Source organism: Rutilus rutilus (genome assembly GCF_951802725.1).
Source record: "Rutilus rutilus genome assembly, chromosome: 9".
In the NCBI taxonomy this organism is placed as follows: Eukaryota; Metazoa; Chordata; class Actinopteri; order Cypriniformes; family Leuciscidae; genus Rutilus; species Rutilus rutilus.
Window position 1 is genome coordinate 3,029,428 of NC_140223.1, and position 22,727 is coordinate 3,052,154.

General features: G+C 40.5%; 1 protein-coding gene across 1 annotated transcript in view; it reads right to left on the reverse strand.

The window, feature by feature from the left end:
- Positions 1 to 1,164: 1,164 nt before the first annotated feature.
- Positions 1,165 to 22,727, reverse strand: part of lrfn1 (leucine rich repeat and fibronectin type III domain containing 1) — a 156,135-nt gene continuing 134,572 nt past the window's right edge. Inside the window, exons 3-4 of the mRNA XM_084420174.1 lie at positions 16,456 to 17,848; positions 1,165 to 2,377 (exon numbers count right to left, since the gene is read on the reverse strand). Of these exons, the coding sequence (XP_084276300.1) occupies positions 1,507 to 2,377; positions 16,456 to 17,828 (2,244 nt within the window). The 5' untranslated portion in view covers positions 17,829 to 17,848 and the 3' untranslated portion in view covers positions 1,165 to 1,506. The remainder of the gene's footprint in view (positions 2,378 to 16,455; positions 17,849 to 22,727) is intronic.

A 22,727-nucleotide genomic window follows, 5' to 3' on the forward strand; every position in this document is an offset into this window, starting at 1 on the left:
TCTTTAGGACCGCAGGAGGAGGCAGGACAAGGGCAGACTGTGCTCTCAAATATGACACTGGACACGGGCTCCGTCCCAAACCCTAGTGAGCCGTCTACATAGGGAGCTGCGCCCGAACACGACGGCATGTAACACCGCTCACAGACTCCTCAAACTCATTTAGATGTCGCAAGTTAACAACACAGTGGTTCTCAAATGGTGCATCCGGACCTAAAAAAGGGTCTCGTGTCTCTTTTTGATGGGTCACAGACGGCAGGGAGGGAATGCAACTAATCATGTAATCATAAATGGTTTGGATGGTGAAATAAGTAGATTATCAACTTTTAAAGGGAGAAGAAAATACTTTCTATATCTTTTGTTGTTGATGTCAAAGGTCGTGTCCCCAATATGTCCATTCAAACTCTACAGTGATTTGTAATGCATTAATAATCAATCAATCAATATATATATAAATATATATATTTGGTTGCCTAAAATAAGTTGAAGTACTAAGATAATTAACTGAAATAAAACTACAGCTGAAATAAAAAGCTATGAAAAATTATTCAGAGATATGTTTAAAAAACTAATACAAATTATAAAAAAGCAATACAATAAAATAAATTTTTTTAATGAAAAAAAAAAAAACCTGAAAATATGAAAATGATAGCTTTTAAAATCAACATGTTTCTAACTTTTTTTTTAGCCTGTTTGCTTATAAAATTCATAAATCTTAACATACTAATAAGAATGTGAGATATTAATAGTGGAAGCACCACTAATAACCACATTTTGACAATATTGATAACGTAAAACAAATGCGACCCAGGTGACATTAAATACATTAGTAGTGAATCACTGGTGCGAAGAACATGAAATAATTCAAATACAATTTTGTATGATTCAAAATGTAAAAAAAAAATCTTTAGTCACTACTTTTAATGTAAAATCTAATGTAAAACCACTTGAGAACCACTGGAATAATAAATATAAACGAGCTTTCAAATGTTTGGGTTCTGTACGATTTTTTTATGCTCACCAAGGCTGCATTTATTTGATAAAAAAATACTGTAAAAATTGTGAAATATTATTCCAACGTAAAATAACAGTTTTCTATGTGAATTTATACTGAAGTGTAATTTATTCCTGTGATCAAAGCTGAATTTTCAGCATCATTACTCCTTCAGAAATCATTCTAATATGATGATTTGATGCTCAAGAAACATTTATGATTATTATCACTTTATCATATTGTTGTGGAAACTGACACATTTGTTTTGTTTTTTAGGATTTTTTTCTTTGATGAATAGCAAGTTCAAATGAACAGCATTTATTTGTAAACAATAATAAAAATGTCTTTACTGTCACTTTGATCAATTTGACGCATCCTATCAAATTTCTTGTGCGGACGAATCGCTCACTAGGTTTCGGAGCAGAGCTACAGTGTCGCGTATCGGACGGTGTGTTACAGCAACAACGTCAAAACGTAAAACGTGTGTGTGTGTGGACGTGCCGTTAACGTGTCCGTCACACCGTGCTCTCCAACATCCACTCTGTGCTGCTGAACGTGACCCTCCGACTGCAGGGCGGCGACACGTCAGTGTTCAGATGAGTGGTGGATTTGTGTCGCCGGGTTCGAGCCCGGCGTGGGTAACTGTGGCTCTGGAATAGAGCATAGTCCCCGTCGAAGGAGAAGCGGTGCCGAGTCCGGGCCAGTTCGCTGGGTAGGAGTGCCATGTTGGCTAGCGGGCCCTTCCGCGGGGGTTCGGCCGGGCCTGGGCCGGATCCGGGCCCGATCAGGCACAGGGACATGGTGGAGCCCGTGAGGCTGCTGTCCGTGTGTGTGTCGTCGGAGGGCGGCCCGCACACACTGGCCCGTCGGGACGCCGGCGCCGCTTTCTCCGAGCACATCAGCGGAAGCTCCACCTTCAGCTCCTCCTGAGTCTCATCCATCTTCAGGAGAACCAGCGCCTTGCAGTCCTTCCCGCCGGGAGACTCGGGACGCTCCTCGCTGTGATGCTTCGACCCGGAACGAGCCGTTCTGCTTCCGTTCGTCTGCGAATGCATGTTCACGCTTGTGTCTCCCTGCGCTTTCGTCTTCGCCCCGTCGACACCGCTGTACGCCTTGTATCGGATCATGAGGATGATGATGAAGACGAGCACGGACGCCACGATGATGCCGCCGATGATGATGATCATGGTCCCGCCGAGGAACTGACTGGGGACGAAGCGGCAGTGACCCGCCTCCGCCGCCGTGTGGAACTGAACACACCCCACCACACGCGTGGCCGTCAGAGACGTGATGCCGTCGTCGTACACCGCTAACACACACAGCTCGTACTCTCGCCCCGCCGCCAGATCGTTGATCTTAAACGTCTTACTCGCCGAGGGAATCATCCTGCACAGAGAAAACACCAGAGAGTCATTCACACACGCCAACTGAAGACTGGAGTTACAAAGAGGAATAATATTACAATAATATTAATCATTATATATGAAAATAAAAATATATAACATTATTCAAATGAATCAGTGAATTGTTGTTTTGGACCTGTTCATTTTAATAAATTACCCAAATGAACTGATTCATTGTAATGAATCAGACTTCCTACTGCTTCATTTGAGAGAGAGAGAAAGAGTGAAGTAGTAAAAAGTGACTGAAATATAACAAAATTACTAAAAATGAAACTAAAATTAAAACCAAACTGAAACTATAAAAATAAGCTAATTCAAATTATTATTAACAAAATATAAATATTAAATGAAAAAGGAAATCAATACTATGAAATGTTGCTTTTTCCACTTATAAATAAACTAAAATTAAAATGAAAACACTGTGTGTGTGTATGTGTGAGTATATGTGTGTGTGTGTGTGTGTGTGTGCGTATGTGTGTGTGAGTGTATGAGTGTATGTGTGAGTGTGTGAGTATATGAGTGAGTGTGTGTGTGTGTGTGTGTGTGTGTGTGTGTGTGTGTATGTATGTGTGTGTGTGTGTGTGTGTGTGTGTGTCAGATTGAACCTGTTCATTTGAATAAACCACCTGAATGAACTGATTCACTGTAATGAATCAGACTTCCTAATACTTCATTTGAGAGAGAGAGAGAGAGAGAGAGAGAGAGAGAGAAATAGTCATTTTTATCTGTGCAAAACAAAGATCTCATTCATCAAACATGAGCAGAATGAATTTCTGTGTGAATCATTCATAAAACCATTATTTTGTAAATTAGATTTACAAATGATTTACACAGAAATGGGTTCAAGAACGACACCCAATCTTCCAAAAACAGCAATGGCGTGTTTTGTGACGCTAAAGCGCTAATCGCCCATCACGGCGATACTGTCACATCGCTGACAAATATAGTTAGTTACAACTCAACGCTGTCCATCACTTAAGATTCAACTCAACTGAAAGTGTGTATGCATGAGTCAGGCTTTTATATTCCAAAATGTTTTCCAGTTCAATATTTGACGTATGAAAATGAACCGGCTCACAGTAACTTTGAAGACTAAAATTTCATAATTTTAAAGGGGTGGTTGATTATGATTTGACTTTTCTAGCTTTAGTTAGTGTGTAGTGTTGCTGTTTGAGCATAAACAACATCTGCAAAGTTACGACGCTCAAAGTTCAAAGCAAAGGGAGATATTTGCTTTTAAAGAAATCACTTTTTAAGGACTACAACAAACGGCTGGTAGAGACTACACCACATTCCTCCCCCGGGTTTGTGACATCACTAGCCCTAACATTTACATGAACCCCGCCCCCGGAACACGCAGTCCGTGTTGAGAAGAGGAAAAGTTGTTGTAGTCGAGCACATTTGTGAGTCTGCTCAAACTGTAGCATTCGTCTTTTCACATGCAATAGAAAGTCACTCTGTGTGCATCTCACAACAGTTCCTATACGAGCGATTTATAGATTATCATGACAGAATATGCTAATTGAAGATAGTTAACTCCACATCAGCAACATAAATTCATCAACTAAACATTCAGAAACGTCCTGTTGCATTCTACGTGTTGTCACTTCTTCTTGAGTCTCTCCATTTTGTCTGACTCTGTCAGAGTCATCTGTCAGTCATCTGACATCTGTCAGTTTCTGTCATAGTGTGTGTCTGCGTGAGGTAATCGGAGCTGCTAACACACGAGCTCTTGAAGCTCTGCCCCCTGTGCCGGGAGCAGCAGCTCATTTGCATTTAAAGGAACAGACACAAAACGGTGCGTTTTTGCTCACCCTCAAAAAGTGACAACTTTAACATGCTATATAAAAATATCTGTGGGGTATTTTGAGCTAAAACTTCACACACACACTCTGGGGACATCAGAGACTTATTTTACATCTTGTGAAAAGAGCATTATACCACCCCTTTAATATTGTTTTCAGTATTATTATTATTACTTTTTATTAATATTCATAATCAGTAGTATTATGTATCTGTATTATTACTTTTTATATACATTCATAATCATTTGTAATCATTGTATTTTGTGAATCATAATGTTGTTCGATACATGTGGGTGAGAGAGACTTAGTTAGAGACTGAAAGTATATGCAGTGTATAGTTTCCACCGAGACATAGTATATATCAGTGTAAATGCCACTGATGGCGGCGCGAGTACATCGCGAGGCTCGCGGTCTCTCCAGATTCTGTAATTTAGCAGTATTTTTCTTGCTCATTTCGGGTCTGTTCGTCCAGAACAGTTGTGCCTTAACATCGTACACCCAAGGTGAGCTTTTGGATATTGGTTTGCGAATTTCCGACAGTTTTATGGACAACCTTCGACTCCTTCCTGAGATCGCCAGATCACCCGAGGCTATGCACTCTGCCCGGCCGGGCGGAAGTGCTCGCAGGCGCCGGCGAGATCGTAAACAAAGGCGGGGGAAGCGCGGAGGACTAAGAGCTAAGCTAAAGCTAACACCACACCGGCTCTCTTTACCCAGCATTTTCCTTGCCAATGTACGGTCGCTGTTGAACAAAATGGAGGAGATTCGACTCAACATCACATACAGCAAGAGACTTTTGAACTGTAATGTTCTAATTTTCACGGAAACATGGTTAAACAGCGGAATACCGGACAACGCTATTGAGCTAGCGGGACGCCATACATTCCGGGCGGATAGAACATTACATGGCTCCGGTAAGACCAGAGGTGGTGGATTGTGCATTTACATTAACAAAGCTTGGTGCACAAACTCTGCTATTGTTGGGAGACATTGTTCAGCTAACCTTGAGTTTCTCATGGTTAAATGTAGACCGTTTTATCTACCGCGGGAGTTCACTTCCACTATTATAACTGCAGCCTATATTCCCCCGGATGCTGATGCCAAGTTTGCTATGAAAGAACTTCACGCAGCCATCAGTAAACAACAGACCGTTCACCCGGAAGCTGCGTTTATTGTTGCGGGTGATTTTAATCATTCAAACTTAAAGTCAGTGCTACCGAAATTTCACCAGCATGTTTCCTGTCACACCAGAGGAAACAAAACCTTAGACCATGTTTACACAAACATGGCTGAAGCTTACGTCGCGACACCCCTCCCCCACTTGGGACAGTCAGATCACCTTTCTTTGTTCCTCACCCCCAAATATGCACCTCTGATCAATCGCGTGAAGCCATCAGTGAAGACCATCAAGGTGTGGCCTGCGGGGGCAGATTTCTCACTCCAGGAAAGGTTTCTACACACAGACTGGAGTATGTTTGCTTCTCAAGCCACCAGTGGCTCTCACACGGACATTGACTGCTACACCTCCTCTGTACTGGATTATATTAATACCACCATTGACAGTGTTACAACCCAGAAGCAGATCACCACATACCCAAATCAGAAGCCATGGATGAACAGGGAAGTGCGACTCCTATTGAAGACACGCAATACTGCCTTCAGATCAGGAGATGCACAAGCCTATAGCACATCCAGAGCAAATCTGAAAAGGGGCATCAAAGAGGCCAAGCACTGCTACAAGCTTAAGATAGAGGGACACTTTTCCAACGCTGACCCTCGGCGCATGTGGCAGGGCATTCAGGCCATCAGTGACTACAAACCCTCTCACTCCACCCCCGCAGCCACTGATGTCAACTTCCTGAACGAGCTAAATGACTTTTATGCTCGCTTTGAAAGAGACAACAGAGAAACTGCAACCAAGCTCAAATCCTCAGCTGACCACCCACCGATCACACTCTCCTCCACAGATGTCTGCAATGCACTGAGCAGGATCAGCGCGCACAAGGCTGCTGGACCAGACAACATCCCTGGACGCGTACTCAGGGCATGTGCGGAGCAGCTCGCTGGGGTTTTTACAGACATTTTCAACCTGTCTCTTGCCCAAGCAACTGTACCAACATGCTTTAAATGCACTTCCATTGTGCCAGTGCCAAAACACTCCAGCCCGAAGTGCCTTAATGACTACCGCCCTGTAGCACTCACACCCATCGTAATGAAGTGCTTTGAGCGGCTGGTCCTGGCACACCTAAAAGACTCTCTACCATCCACATTGGACTCACACCAGTTTGCCTACCGTAGCAATAGGAGCACAGAGGATGCAGTCTCCATGGCACTGCACTCTGTGCTCACACATCTGGACAATAAGAACACTTATGCACGCATGCTGTTTGTTGACTTCAGCTCAGCATTCAACACTGTCATCCCAACTAAGTTAATAGCCAAACTTGGAGACCTGGGCTTCAACACCTCCATGTGCAACTGGATTTTGGACTTCTTGACCAACAGACCCCAGAATGTTCGATCAGGCTCCAACTGCTCCACATCCATCACACTCAACACTGGTGTACCACAGGGCTGTGTGCTAAGCCCGTTCCTCTACTCCCTCTTCACCTCCGACTGCAAGCCTGTGTACGGATCTAATTCCATCGTCAAGTTTGCGGACGACACTACGGTGATTGGTCTCATCAGCAACAACGATGAGACTGCCTATAGGGAGGAGATCAAGCACCTGGCCACATGGTGCACCGAAAATAACCAGCTCCTCAACACCACCAAAACGAAGGAGCTCATCGTGGACTTCAGGAAAGTGTCAAGAGGCACACACGACACCATCCACATCAATGGAATGGCTGTTGAGCGTGTCTCCAGTTTCAAGTTCCTGGGGACCCACATCTCGGCGGACATGACCTGGACAACCAACACCTCCAGCCTGGTCAAGAAGGCTCACCAGCGCCTCTTCTTCCTGAGGACACTGAGGAAGAATCAGCTTTCCTCCACTATCCTGGTGAACTTCTATCGCTGTGCAATAGAAAGCATCCTGACCAACTGTGCTACAGTGTGGTATGGGAGCTGTTCTGTTGCAGAGCGCAAGGCACTGCAGCGGGTGGTGAAAACCGCCCAGCGCATCACTGGGACTCCACTACCTGCCATCGAGCACATCCAGAGGAAACGCTGTCTGCATCGAGCTCGCAGCATCCTTAAGGACTCCTCTCACCCAGCCCACAGACTGTTTTCTCTCATGCCCTCCGGCAGGCGTTTCAGGTGCCTCCGGACCAGGACCAGCAGACTAAAGAACAGTTTTTTCCCCAGAGCTGTCTCTTTATTAAACTCTAACCCTCATTGATCCCACTCCCCTTATATACTGATTGACTCTCCTCTCCCTCCTCACACCTGCCTCCATTTTGTTATTTGCAATACTATAATGTTCATTTGCACTGCTGACTGTTATTACAGTAACAACTGTTTACATATGCATCTTGCACTACTACCTTGACTGGAATATGCTCATTTGCACTGCCGACTGTTTATTTACAGTACCGACTGTTATATATACATTGCAATATCGTACCTTAACTGTAATATGCAATTACTTTCCACTGCACTCTCACTCGGATAGCTTCTGTCCAAACTTTATTTGCACTACTTTAAATCCATTGTTATACTGCTCATTAGCCTAACTTATACATATATCTATTTGTAAAATTCTGTTTATAGTAATATCCATCTGTATATATATTCATAGTACATATCTATCTGTAAAATTATGTTTATAGTAACAGCCATCTGTATATTATATTCAGTACATATCTATCTGTAAACATTCTGTTTATAGTAATAGCCATCTGTATATTATTATATTCAGTACATATCTAGCTGTAAATTCTGTTCACAGTAATAGTTATCTGTATATTATATTCATAGGACAATCTATCTGTAAATTTTTGTTTATAATAGTATTCAACTCTATATTTATTCAGTACATATCCATGTTCTGCACTTATGAACCACTGTATATCCTGCACTTGCTGCTATTGCACTTCTGGTTAGACCTAAACTGCATTTCGTTGCCTTGTACCTGTACTTGTGTAATGACAATAAAGTTGAATCTAATCTAATCTAATCTAATCTAATATATTGCAATGTTAATGGGAACCACGTTTCTCTGGTAATGCAGTTGTTTTTGGTCAGCATATAAAAACTCTTTGTCTACGCCAGAGAGATGACAGAGATGCTGGAATGAAGACCTTTGTTTGGTCCACTGTCTTATATAAAATAGTAAAATAAAGAAGAGATCTTGGCAGTGTCTGCTTTCATGAAATTAAACAACAACAGGGGAAAAGCAAGATTTGTAAATCTACGACTTGCGTTATGAGCTCTTTGTCTTTGATGATTTGGAGCTGATGCTCATTGGGAGCTGATGTGAGCTAGTATTCTCTCGGTTCGGGGTCAGAGTCGGGGCGAGACTTTAACAGCAAGCCCCAAATGAAATGTCTAGTTGGATTTAAACATCCCTTCACCTCAGATCCCTGCAGGCCGAGCTTCTGAGCTGCTTTCTGATTGGCCGCTCTGAAACGGGACTGATAATGCATGCGACTGTCCCGGGGGTCGCGGGGTCAAAGCGCTCTGTCATCACTAGCGATGTGCTTTCAGTCTCGGGTCAGAGGTTAAGAGGTGGAGAAGATGAGATGGACATTCATTGATAAAGACCTCACTGCGCGACAGAGCGAGAAGGACAGGGGAATTATGGGTCTGAGAAGGGAACAGTGAACTGACTATCGCTCACCTCACCATCAGATTCAAACATTATGACTTTCATTTTCCTGTTTAGAAGGTTTTATGGATGCTGGTATGAATTTAATAACTGTTAAATTAGCATTTAGTTCAGTGGTTCTCAAGTGGTTTTACTTCAGAACCAAACATATTACCAACATTATTGTTAAAAAAAATCAAACATTGGCACACATTAATGTTAATACTTATTAACTAATATTTAATTAATTAAATATAATAATTAAAGAATAATTAATTATTATTAATATCAACATCAGTGTCAATATAGGCCTTGTCCACACTAATATATTTTCATTTGAAAATGCATCTTATAAAAAACGAGACAGCGTTTTTTTTACAACAACGTTTTTTTGGAAACATACTCCCAAGTGGATACATTTTCACGTTGTAGTGTGACAAATAGTGTAGTGTGAAAAAACTACATTCTCGCCTAAAAAATCTCTTAAACCTACATTCAGTGGCATAATAACAGTAGTTTTTGTAAAATTACAGCAGGTTTGCTCCTCCACCATTGACGCTCACTGTGAGAAATGCTGCCAGTGTAGATCTGGCAGAAACAAGCGGAGTGGAACAGATTGGGAAATGGTTTCCATGTGATATTAGTAGACTAAAAGGCTCACAGCCAATCAGATTCGAGATTAGAATATTGCATTAGTAGAATAAAAGTCTCTCAGCCAATCAGATTCGAGATTAGAATATTGCATTAGTAGAATAAAAGTCTCTCAGCCAATCGGATTCGAAAACAGTTTTTTGTGTGTGTGTGTGTGTGTGTGTGTGTGTGTGTGTGTGTCTGTCTATCTATCTATCTATCTATAGTGTAATAATTTTTATTTACTTTAACAATAATTTTTATTGAAATAATAATAATAATAACCCATGTTATAATGTTTACATTTGTTCCATAATACTGTTGAGTTTAATTAGACACAACCTTTCGCATTTTTATTATTTTTAATTCCCAGCTGATTGAATCAGAACAGACTATTTTTTTTTTTTTGGATCTACATCCACTAGCCGCCCGTTGATAACCACTGATTTAGCTAAAGCCACGCTGCTCTCTCTGTTTGCCCACTGTATTAATGTCCTCCTACATAGAGCCTCAGTAAACAAATGTCTCTGCTGCCTGATTCCCTGCTAATATTGAGATTCTCCTGATAAATATGTGCTCTAACAGGTGTCTCCTCGTTCTGCTGACATTCACTTAGCATGTCCACCCCGGCTAACCACTGTTGCAATTTTGGCATGTTGAATTTTATATTTCCATGCGTACAGGTTCTGTGTTTCTTCTAGCGTCTCAGAGCAGCTCCGTTCACAGTAAATGCTTCTCCTCACGAACTCAGTCTCTGCATTTGCCTTTTGTTTGGGTTTCCAATAACGTGCATTTGGGAATGCATATAAAGTCTGACGCGCTTTGTGTTTCATAGTGAAGTGTTGCACTGTTATAATTTACATGCTTGGGGCGTCTGAGCAGTTCAGTTAACAAACCCCATCTCTGCATATGCTGCGAGTTTGACTATTGTTCATTTAGGTCTATTTTTATTAGCACAAAAAAACCCTGTACAAGTTAACTCGATTAATCGTCAAAATAATCGACAGATTACGTGTTTAATCTGCAAAATAACAGTCTGATTACTTGATTAATCAGCAAAAAACAAGTGACCGATAACTCGATCAAGTGGCAAAAAATCGACTGATCACTCGATTAATCAGCAAGTTAACCGGTGACTGATTACTCAATTAATCAGCAAAATAATCGACTGGTTACTCGACTAATCGCCAAAATAACAGTGTGATTACTTGATCAACCAAAAAATCTGCAAATAACCGACAAAATAACTGGCTGGTTACTCGATTAAACGTCAAAATTAAACAGTCTGACGACTTGATTAATCAGCACAAAAAAAAAAAAAACAATTGTGTTAAAATATCGATTAGTCTCATTCTTGTGAACCCAATATCGTGTATCGTCTCGTCTCGTGAGCGAAATGTATTGTCACACCCCTAGTAAAATGTAATTTCCCAATAACAAAATGGTGGCCATGAAAATGCTGAGTGACTAGTAACTTTGGAAAACCAGTAGCCACGGTGGCTGATGAACATAAAGGTTAATGTCAAGCCCTGCATGTATTTTTTCTTCAGTCTGATTAGTTGCAGAAGTTTTTATCAGTAAGTCAATGATCAATTTGCAAACAACTCAGGCAGCAACACACGGGGAAAATCTTCGGCTTGATCTCTCCAAAACGTGGAGATAAAGATGTCTTCAGAGGAATTGGACTCTGCGAGTGCCATTTAAGAGTCAGTTCAAGAGACGGAAATCAATTCTCCGTTCAAATATCCACTCACTGCACTGTTTGCTTGCATGTTTTTTTCCAGCTAAGAAATTGATATTTGCTTTAGAAGTGTGTAGGTCTCCTGAATCAGAATGAACTGCAGTCGGCCCGTGTTTGCTCTCGTCGGCCGTCTCGACCATGTCTGGACAATATCCTAATGTCTCCCTGACACAGATGCTGATGAAATTACATCAGTCCCCAGGCCTGTTTCTCATCAGACACTGACAAGCAATTAGAGTCTCAATTAGCACATATTTTACAGAAGCGACGCAAGGTGCTGTCTTCACATCGTCTGATCGTTTAAAACTAACTGTGAATCTTATGAAAAATGGTCAAAAAATGACAATATGTTCAGCTCATATTTTACTTTAAAATCAAAAGAAAAAAAGTATACTTTGTATAAAGATAACATTTTTATATTAATATTTATATTTGAATATATAATATATTTTATATTAAAAAATTCATTAAACAATTTTGGCATTGTGGCATAATTTCCATGATAATTAAGCACATTTTATCCTCTCAATTTGTATTACTGTAACGCTATATATATATATATATATATATATATATATATATATATATATATATATATATTAGGGCTGGGAATGTATATATATTAGGGCTGTATATATATTTATATATAAATAGTACAATTGTAAGCATACATCACAGCAGTATTTGTTTCATTAACACATTTAGTTATATTTAAGTCATTATGTCCAGATAACTAGAATATAATTTTTACTACAGGGTAATTTCGTTTCTATATTATAATAATAAGAATGCTTTTTCATCACAATAATGAAATCTGTGCACTTTAAAAAATGCTGGGTTCAAAACAACCACTTCTGGGTTATTTTGCAAGCCAGCGCTGGGTAAATGTTGGAGAGAAAACATCTGCTGGGTAATTTTGACCCAGCTTGTTGGGTTTTATACATTAAAGTGTAAATTGCAGGTTACATTTGTCACGAAGATAATGCAATGTGCTTATTAAACATAAAGATAAGAACCGCCCACCATTGTTTTGAATGTTTTTTATACCAAAATGCTGAATATAAAATGAAAAGTTGGTACTTTTTACAGTGGTTTTAAGCACTCCCTCTCCCTTCCACTAGGCTGGGCGTGAAGTCATAAGAGGGACTCCAAGCCTAGAGTTACCGTTAGTCTAACGGCAAGTAGGCTAGCAGTTATATTGGAGACCTAGCTAGCAAAAATAGTTAACTATTGTGTTTGTGCGGGATGTACGAATACATCAAAATCCACCTCCGGCGTTCAGAGTTCGGTTGCTCAGCACTCTGTGGTTTTTGTTCATCTTTCGCTAACTGGACCCAGACGCTCAAACACACTTGCCCTCCCGCGGGCTGCGCTCATCCGCCTTGAGCTCGGTCCATCCAAAGCGGCTTTTCTCGGCTTAATCCAGTTAAAGGCGCGTATCTCGCGACAGCTCCGTGTCGTTGCGGAGTTGCGTTTTAGCACTGACAATATCGCGTTCTGTCAGCAGATGCCGGCAAAGCGCCATTGTTCCTGTGCAGTATGTGCATCTCTACAGCTCTGATTAGGACTACTGACACCATGTAAGTAAATAATGTCTTCAGTCGTTGTCCCTCCTTGCTATTCTACATGACGGCTTTGGCTTGTTCCCTAATGTTATCAGTCTCCCAGTCGTTCTCCATAGTCAAGCCACAAACAGTAGGAATCTAGCAGAGTATGGGTTGCCACTCCCTCTTATGACGTCATCACCCAGTTACTGTAAAAAACATGCTAGCTTTGAAGAAACCCCAATAAATGTTATTTTAACGCATTTTAAGACAGAAATATTTATTGAGCACTTTAATTTAGACATTAATTGGTTGTGGTGGTTAACCTGCAATTTACACTTTAACCCATTTTCTTTCTGTTTTCTGACATAGTGCTGGGTCAGTCAACCTGATACTCAAAGTTTTCCATTTTAAATAATAAAAATGCACTTAAACAGTTCATATACCATATTTTTATTCAATGGCAAGTTAGTCATACTCAAAAACATTTAGTAAACGTTTAGGACGTAATAGCGCGACCACAGCGCGACCACAGCTGCGATGCTAGCGCTAGTAAGTGGAGCGTACGCCAACTTTGTTGCACATGACAGCGTTGTTTCGGTTCTGGTCATGCATTCGTTTGGAGAGAGGCGCGTCGTTCGCTTTGAGTGTGGATCCGGGTGTACGCTGTGTTTGTTTCTAGAAGGCTAGCGTTCATAGCAGACGTTAGCTGAGACGTACAAGTAAAAACAAAAAAAAGGTAAAATGTGAGACCACAGACATTTTTCTCTTTGTACAGTAAAAATTTCATAGGAATGCAATGTAAAACAAACCTTAATTTCATTCGGGAAGTTTTCTCTCAGAACAGAACACAAGATGACCAGTATCCAGTTTAAACCGGTTTGGCACAGGCTACCCAACGTTGGGTTACACTGACCCAGCACTAGGTAGGTATCATCAATTGTATTGACAGTAAAAAATGACCCAGCAGCTGAGCAACAGAAAAAACTGTCCAGCACCTGGGAAAAAAGGTTAAAAAATGACCCAATAAAATGACCCAACCCAGCACTTGGGTTAAAAAATGAATTTTGAGAAAAAGTGAGCCGGACATTCCTTGTGAGATTGACCCAGGAGCACTAGTCTAATCTAACTCACTGCCATTTTCAACACAGACGCGTCTGACCTGTTCATTATCAGTTTAATCTGGGCTTTCAACATGGACTGCGCCTGACCTTTAAACCTCATCCTGAGATATCCGCCTCATTGTTGGAGAAAATCTCCTTCTCTACTGAGAGTCTGTGGGCTTATCAATAATTCAGCTGATCTTTAAACCACCTGTTATTATGTAAATTCGCTCGGGTTACACGATACGAGTGTCACCCTTCAGATCTCTGCGGTTGATTTGATTCACAGAAGGTCTGACGTCTCTCATGACTGCGGACCAATCGCCTCCACTCACACACACAAAAGCTGTTTAACGCTAAACGTGTCGCAATAAACCAGAGGCAATTTCACGGCTTCCTCTGAAAATTACTGTTTGCCCTTGAAAGCAGTCATCAGTAGTTGCTTGTTTCTGCCTTGTTCACATTCTGACTGTTTCCCCATTTTTATCGAAAAGGGAAAAGCCATTTTAATTTGAAGCTTTGTCAGCATCTAATGATGGCCTAATGCGGCTCTGTTGTGTGTTTTGGGCACTTAGTAAGATAAAGGTGTTGTGTTTAAAAGCAGATGCATATTCTTCCAGATCATTCTAGCGTAATGCGCTTGTTGCCTGCAGTGAGGCTCTGCGAGCGGCAATAAATGTCAGAAGTGTTTTACCGCTCGCTAGCTGTGCTGCCGTCGCAGACATTAAATTCCATTATGTCGGTTCATGCGCCAAGTGCAGGTCTGCTGTCGGAGGCAGGAGGGTGAATACTGTACACTCACACTGAATCACTGAATCACCGAAATACTAAATCACTGAATCACTGAATCACTAAATCACTGAATCACTGAATCACAGAGACAGTCTGTGGCATCTACAGACCTACTGGTCACAAATTTAGAATAATTACGACTTTTTCATCCATCCATCCATCCATCCATCCATATTAATTTATCTGTCCATATCCATCCATCCATCCATCCATCTATCCATAATAATTAATTCATCCATCCAAAATAATTAATTCATCCATGCATCCATAATAATTACGCCATCCATCCATCCATCCATCCATCCATACATAATATCTCATCCATCCATCCATCCATCCATAATATCTCATCCATCCATCCATCCATGCATCCATAATAATTCATTCATCCATCCATCCATCCATAATATCTCATCCATCCATCCATCCATCCATAATATCTCATCCATCCATCCATCCATCCATCCATCCATCCATCCATCCATCCATCCATCCATCCATCCATCCATCCATCCATCCATCCATCCATCCATCCATCCATCCATCCATCCATCCATCCATCCATCCATCCATGTTCAATATCAACATAAGAATACGAATGTAAAAAATGTGTACCTTGGAATGCAATGTAAGTCGCTTTGCATAAATGCGAATGTGAAATGAAAAAATAGAAATTATAAAGAGAAAAATAAGTAAACAAGTTATATAGATAAATAATTATATTGTACTTTTACTATATTTTACTATAAATATAATATAAATAACAATAATAATAGGTTCTTTATTTTCAACATTTTAATTATTTGCGAGTTGCATAATTTTATATATAATATACTATATATTTGTCATAATTGTAATAAAATAATCTTGTAATAATGATGAATATATATATATATATATATATATTCATCATTATTGCAAGATTATTTTATTAGAAATATGACAAATATATAGTATATTAAATACTCAATATATTTATATTTTTACACAGTATATATCATAAAGTGGATACATATAAGTACTTATAAAGTACTTATAATAATAATAATAATAATAATAATAATAATAATATTAATTGTTTTATTTTTACTTAAATAACTTAATTTTACCTTATATTGTAAATGTGATAATCATTACACTAATAATTATTTAATTTATTGTGTAATTTTCATAAAATATAATACATATTTAATTGTATTTAATTTTATATTATATTCATATTATAACAAATAAATTCAATAAATAGATATATTAAATTGATAGATATTATACGACATACATATAATATAATTAAATATAAAAATGTAAATATAAAATATAATTATTTTAACTATGAGGATCTTCAATAATGTTTAATAATAATGATAATAAAAATGTACTTTTTTGTTATTATAAAAATAGTTAAAGATCTTTCTTTACATTTGTATTCAATAGAAATGATGTCTTCTATGATCTGAGATCTGTTTTGTCTGTCCTTCTATCTTTCTAGCTCTATTTGATTTTGCCTGGAAAACTGGTTGAATGGGATTCAGCAGTGGCTTTTAATCCTAAATGACTTGATGGATTAGACAGCTCAATAATTGGCGTATCCTGAGGTTAAGTGCTTCAGTTAAAGGCACAATAGGGGGATCTCAGCAGCTGCCCATTTCATTAGTCACGTCTGTTTTTATGTATCGTAAAAGATGAGGTTTTATACCTGTACACCAGGGTGTCGTCAATGGTGCTGTTGTACTGGATCTGATACATTCGGATCCCGGGAATGTGGCGTTCGGAGGGCCAGTGGATCACGGCGGAGTTGGCGGTCAGGTTTTCGACCACAACCCTCTTGTTCTGCGGTTTGGTGTCGTTGCTGCCGGATTTGGTGGATGTGGTGATGTCGGAGAGTCCCGGATCCGCCTCCCTCATGTGACCCGTGTTGTTGACGAACAGCGGGAGCGGGATCATGTTGACCTCTACGGCAGCCGTAGCGATTCCTGCGGCGTTGGAGGCGACACAGTTGAAGGCGCCGCTGTCTTTAAGCGTGGTGATCAGGATATCCAGGGTGCCGTTGTCATACAGGATCGTGCGGGAATTGTTATGCACCAACTTTCCATCAGGAAAGCGCCAGTGTATAGCGGGATCGGGGTCGCCCATCGCCTTGCACTTCAGCGTGACGCCCTGGCCCTCCATGACGTAGGGTTTGGTGACCTGGTGTTTGGTGATGAGCGGCGGCTCACAGATGAACTCCTCTTCCTGAATGGACCAGAAATACTTGTCCATCAGGTGTTCTGGAGAAGCACAAGTCTCTAGATCATCCTCTCTCGTCAGGCGACGCAACCAGAGCAACTCGCAGTTACAGTGGAGAGGGTTTCCGCCGAAACTCACGGCTAGCTTGTTGGAGCTGGACATCTTGGGATCCGACAGGACTTGCGCGTGTTGGAACAGCGTGTCCGGCGGGAGCGTCTGAAGACGGTTCGATGTCATATCCAGACGTACCAGCTTTGTGAGGAGCGTGAAGGTCCCGACGCCGACGTGGTCGATCAGATTGTGGTCCAGCGTTAACGTGTTGATGGTGGTCATCCTGGCGATCGCCTCCCACGGTAACGTCCTCAGGTTATTGTAGGACAAATCCAAGTCCTCGATGGTGGACACGAACTCGTCGAAGGACGTCAGCTCGACGTGGTGAATCTGATTATTGCCCAGGATAAGGTGTCTCAGGTTGATCAAACCCTTCAGCTGGTCGCTGTTGATGACCGTCAGCCGGTTTCCGTCCATGTGTAACGCTCTGAGGGACTTCAAGCCCACGAAGGCGTGCGGAGCGATCTGGCTGATGGTGTTGCGTGACAGCGTGAGATGCACCAGACTCGTCATGTTCATGAAGTCTTTCCTGCGGATGGCCGTGATGAAGTTGTCGGTCAGCCGGAGCTCCACGGTCTTGCGGTCGATGGACGGTGGCACGAACAGCAGTCCAGTCTTGGCACAGAGGAGCGTGAGTGTGGGTGAGATGGTCTGACAGATGCAGCGACCCGGGCAATGCTGAGCCTTCACCAGCGCGCCGAACACCAGCACATAAAACACCAGCCTCTCCATGATTCATCAGCTTCCTGGTCCTGCGGAAACACACAGAATGAAGACATCAGGATTTACACAACACACAAATGCTTGTGAGGCAGGATTGCAGGATTTAATCTTAGGCATCGGCTATTTGCACTAAGTGTGAATAGCATATTTTCTTCGCTATAGATGCTATTTAAACTAAGTGCAAGTAGCAATAGAGTCTATTAACACTATGTAAAAATAGCAGTATTTTCTTTGCAATCAGTGTAAATATTAGTCAGAAGCTTTTCATTAGGGATGCACCGATATGGACATTTTGGCTTATACCGATAACATTAATTCTTTATATTTGAAAGCTGATGACCAATATATTGGCCGATAAATCTAAATTTTTGAGAGCCTGATTGCAAAACTAAAAGTCTCACCATAAAAAGCCATGTCCCAAACACACAATTATAATGTTATGTAGCCGATGTGACCGACTTGCGCTGCACATGTTGCACTTTACTGTATCTTCTTTTTATGAAGTGATTCCAATCATATTTCAAGCAATTCAAAACCATCATGTTGAACAGTGCACATCTGAAGAGTCTCAGCTGAAGGAAATAATACATTATTTATCAGCTTTAATATATCGGCCAAATATTCTTATTGTGCCACTAACGAATGAACATATATCAGCAGATACCAATATGGTGGCCGATATATCATGCATCCCTACTATTTATACTTATAAACAGTGTTAGATATTACTTACGGACAACTTACGGGTTGTTGTGTTGTTGTACATTAAACAGCATGTAATAATAACAGAGTGTAAATGATTATACTTATTACAATTATTAAATGGATGCCGCCTCCTTGGGACAATAAAGCACAGCCTACTCCAACCCACTTTATTTCCACTTTTCGAATATTTTTGAATTCGGCAAAAGGTTGATTCGAACTCTGGTCAATTTGCGATATTGATACGGTCAACAATCCAGCATCTTCATTAATTTTGTCTGGACGTCAGTGGGCCGAGTTAGTGTAAATATCCTCGGCCAGCAAGGCAGATATATATCTATTTGCACTTAGTGTAAAGAGTCACTCTGTTAATTTTATCCATTGGGAACAGATTAGATGGTCATAAATGTCTCTATATGGAAAGTGGAGGGATTGATTGATAACATCAGCTGAGAAGGAAAGTCATTTCAGAAGTGACTCGAGATACCACTTACCACTAGATAAAAATAATCTGAGAATAACTTTTTTTTTTTTTTAGAAAAACATGCTCTGGCAACAACATGTATTAAGAAAGCAAGCATTTCATCACAAAAGCAGGAATCTGCGGTGAGGTTACTGACCCCGAGTAGGTTATTAAAAGTTTTCCTAACCTTTCGTGCGAGGCAAAGGAAAAGTAAACATCATCCAATATAAACAAGCTTCTGAAAATAAGACCAAATCCTTGAACTCTGCCATGTATTTCTTGTTATACTCTCAACAACAATTTCTTCCCCACAATACGACTTTTCACACGGACAAAATCCTCTCCAACACCTCATCATCAAGGTCCGTGGAAATTTCAGAGCGATAGCCTTGTGTGCTCCGGACCGATTCTGAGCCGAAGTAACACTCCGGAAAATTAGACAGTTGTAGGAGCGACTTAATTGTCCTATAAATTGTGGTAATAAACCTGAAGGGACGTGGAGGAATAAAACGGCCTTTGATCTACATCCATCAGGTTTTGATGTGGTTTGATGGGTCCTGTGTGCTACGACATCTTTGATCTCCATTTAGCCGTATTGATTTCTCCGCTCACAGATCTGGCTCTGCATTGAAAGGGTGGAAGAAATATATATATATATATATAAAAAACGTAAAATGCTGATTGGGAAATAACCGCAAACTCCCGATGGACCTGCACATCTGGTGTTTCTCCATGACACTACATCCATCTCCTCTCTGCAATCTCTCCATCTTCGTCGTGTTTATCGATGTGTCCACTTAACCCGGATCTCATGGCACATTTCCCAAGCTTTCTGTCCTGTGAAACGTCAAACCAATGACACAATGTTTGCTGCTCTTTATTTATCTGCTGTCCTCTGCTCTGTAACTCTCCATCATTTTAAGAGCAAACTCTAGATACGAGGCCTCGTCATGCTTGAGATCATATTGCATATTAACGTGTGATATTTTCCCGGTGCAGGTCGTAATAAAAGACATCATGCATGAAACTATGTCTAAATGAAATACTCTGTCGAGTGTAAAGAAGTCTCTTTGGCTGATTGGTTTTGTTCTAACGTATGAAAGCAACACGACACTGCGATATGCCAAGAGTCGTTTTAGTTAGAATCGAATACATTGTTAAGTTACGAATTATATTAAATTCATAATATATTCATGATGAATTTGCTGTTGATATAAAATAATGCAACACACTATATTCACTATTAGACATATTCACTATTAGACAGACAGACAGACAGACAGACAGACAGACAGACAGACAGATAGATAGATAGATAGATAGATAGATAGATAGATAGATAGATAGATAGATAGACGATAGATAGATAGATAGATAGATAGATAGATAGATAGATAGATAGATAGATAGATAGATAGATAGATAGATAGATAGATAGATAGATAGAAATTATAATACAAATAATCCCTGTATAGTTTCTAAATTAATATTCATAATTGCATGCATTCTACTTATATAAAAATGAGAAATTGTATTTCATGCTACTCTGCTAATTCACGTGTCTGCTTTCTCTCTGCTAATGAACATGTTCATTTGGCTTAATTAGCAAATCTAATTGCAAAAGCAAATGTGTTCGTAACAGTGGCATCGATACGTGAGCTAGCGTTTCTGCAGCACTTGTAAATGCCGGCGCTGATCGATAGGTCTAACTCCGTTCGAGTCCGAGTTCAATAAGAGCCCGATCCGCCAGCGAAGAGGAATAATTGTGTGTGTATTCAGTGCTAACTGGGACACAGTGTCTTTTCTCAGCGGAGAGTGTGGCGGAGCGATTCCTGTCTCTGTCTCGGAGGATTCACTCCATTGATCTCCGGCAACACAGGAAAAAAAAAAAATAGCCCGGAGAACTTTGTTTCCAAGGCAACTCAGCGGAAGAATGCAGGCCTTTGAATGCCATTAAGCTCCGGGAGAATCCGAGGTCTTGATGGAGATGGGACAGGTATTGAATATTTACAAGTGCTTTAACCAGGCTTTTAAAGAGCGTGAAGAGCGGCCGGACACACGTGACATCGCATGCAGATTCCACAGCCGTTCGTCTCCAGTAAAACACCAGACATTAACGTCAAAGTGAGGCGCTGGCTTTCTAAAGCATCGCTTCTGTTGATCTACACAACCGTCACGTCGCCTGCGGACTCACTGGGACCAGTTCAGGGATTCACTGTGCTTTGGCCATAGCTTGAGCCATTCCTACTGTGCTTAACATGTTAAATCATCTAATCTAGTTCATTTAACCTTTAGACAAAAAGGTTTTGCATAAGTGTATTTTGTTGAGTAACATAATTGATACATGGCTCATATAGTCTGATATAGTGAGAATATAGAGGAGAAAAAAAAGGCTATTTTATTTAGAGGTTCAAATTGAGCAAAAAATATGCAAGTTGCTGCAAATGAAATTTTGATGCATTGAATGTAAATCAATGATCTTTATAACAGTATAGACCTTATGTAGCCCCGCCCCTTTCAGTGCTGCACTCGTTGTCTTTTGTCTTCCGGTCTGTATTTTCCATAGACTGTAAAAAAAAGATGGACGACGCCCCTTCGCTCTCTTCCATTGGTGAGAACTGAAGCCGCCAATGTCCCGATATGGCGCTGACATCTCGGGACTTGAGTCTGCGCAGTAGCGATCTCGGGACCAGACCTGCGCAGCAGGCACGGCGTTATGGGTGGGCCTGACGGGCCTAGGCCCACCCACTTTTCAACAGGCCCACCCAAAACCTTTCTTAAAAAAAAAAAAAAAAAGTTCTAATTTTGTCAAGAACTATAAAAAATCGTCAATAAGCTCATAATTTGTGCTAAAATAGTCTAAATGTTTAGTTTTAAAAACAAATTAAAAAAGCTGGTTACGTCTATTTTGATGTTTCTGCGCAAATTCAGCAGACAGTGGTTCGGGTTGGTTCCGATCAGAGCTCGTGAGCGGAGAGCGCATTTCTGAATATTCCGCTCCGCTCGCTCATTCCGTAGGGTCGCTCGCTCAACCCAGAATGGCCTGCTTCCTGGTTCGAAAATATGTGGAATAAGGGCTGCCTCCGACTTAAAAAAAATTCTAGTCGACTAGTAGCTGTTCATTTAAGCCATTCGTGGACAAATCGCCCCTGTATATTATTTTAATTATACTACTTAAATAGGCTATATAGCCTACACAGGATAATGAGCGTTTGTAATATCCGCACTCAAGCGCACGACCGAACACTTAAAGCTAGCCACAAAGAACCGGTAAAAGTAATGATTATGAATGTGTCTAAAATAGCAAGGAGACATTTAATTATTTATTAATAAACTGGTGTTTTCTTTGTCGCTGCAAAGATGAAGTTGACGATGCGGACTCGCCATGAACGCCAGAGAGAAATTCACATTTCATATGGATTTCATAATCAGAGAGCCTATTTCTTTTGGTTTAGAATATTTTCGTTTGCAAGTAGACATTTCAAGCTTTCTATAATAGATAGATAGCCTATATTTCTCAAATCTGTGAGGCACAAGCTGAGTTTCGGCGCCCTTCAGTTCACGTGCAATGCGATCAGTGCGGCGCCTTATTACATTGTCTTCTATATATTTTCTTATTATTTTAAATACAGGCAATTGGTTGACAAAACATTGATCAAAATTAAGATACAATTTATACAAAACGAAAATCTTTTAAAAAGAGTCTTTCTACAAAACAAAACTCATTGAAGTGGTCAAAATCA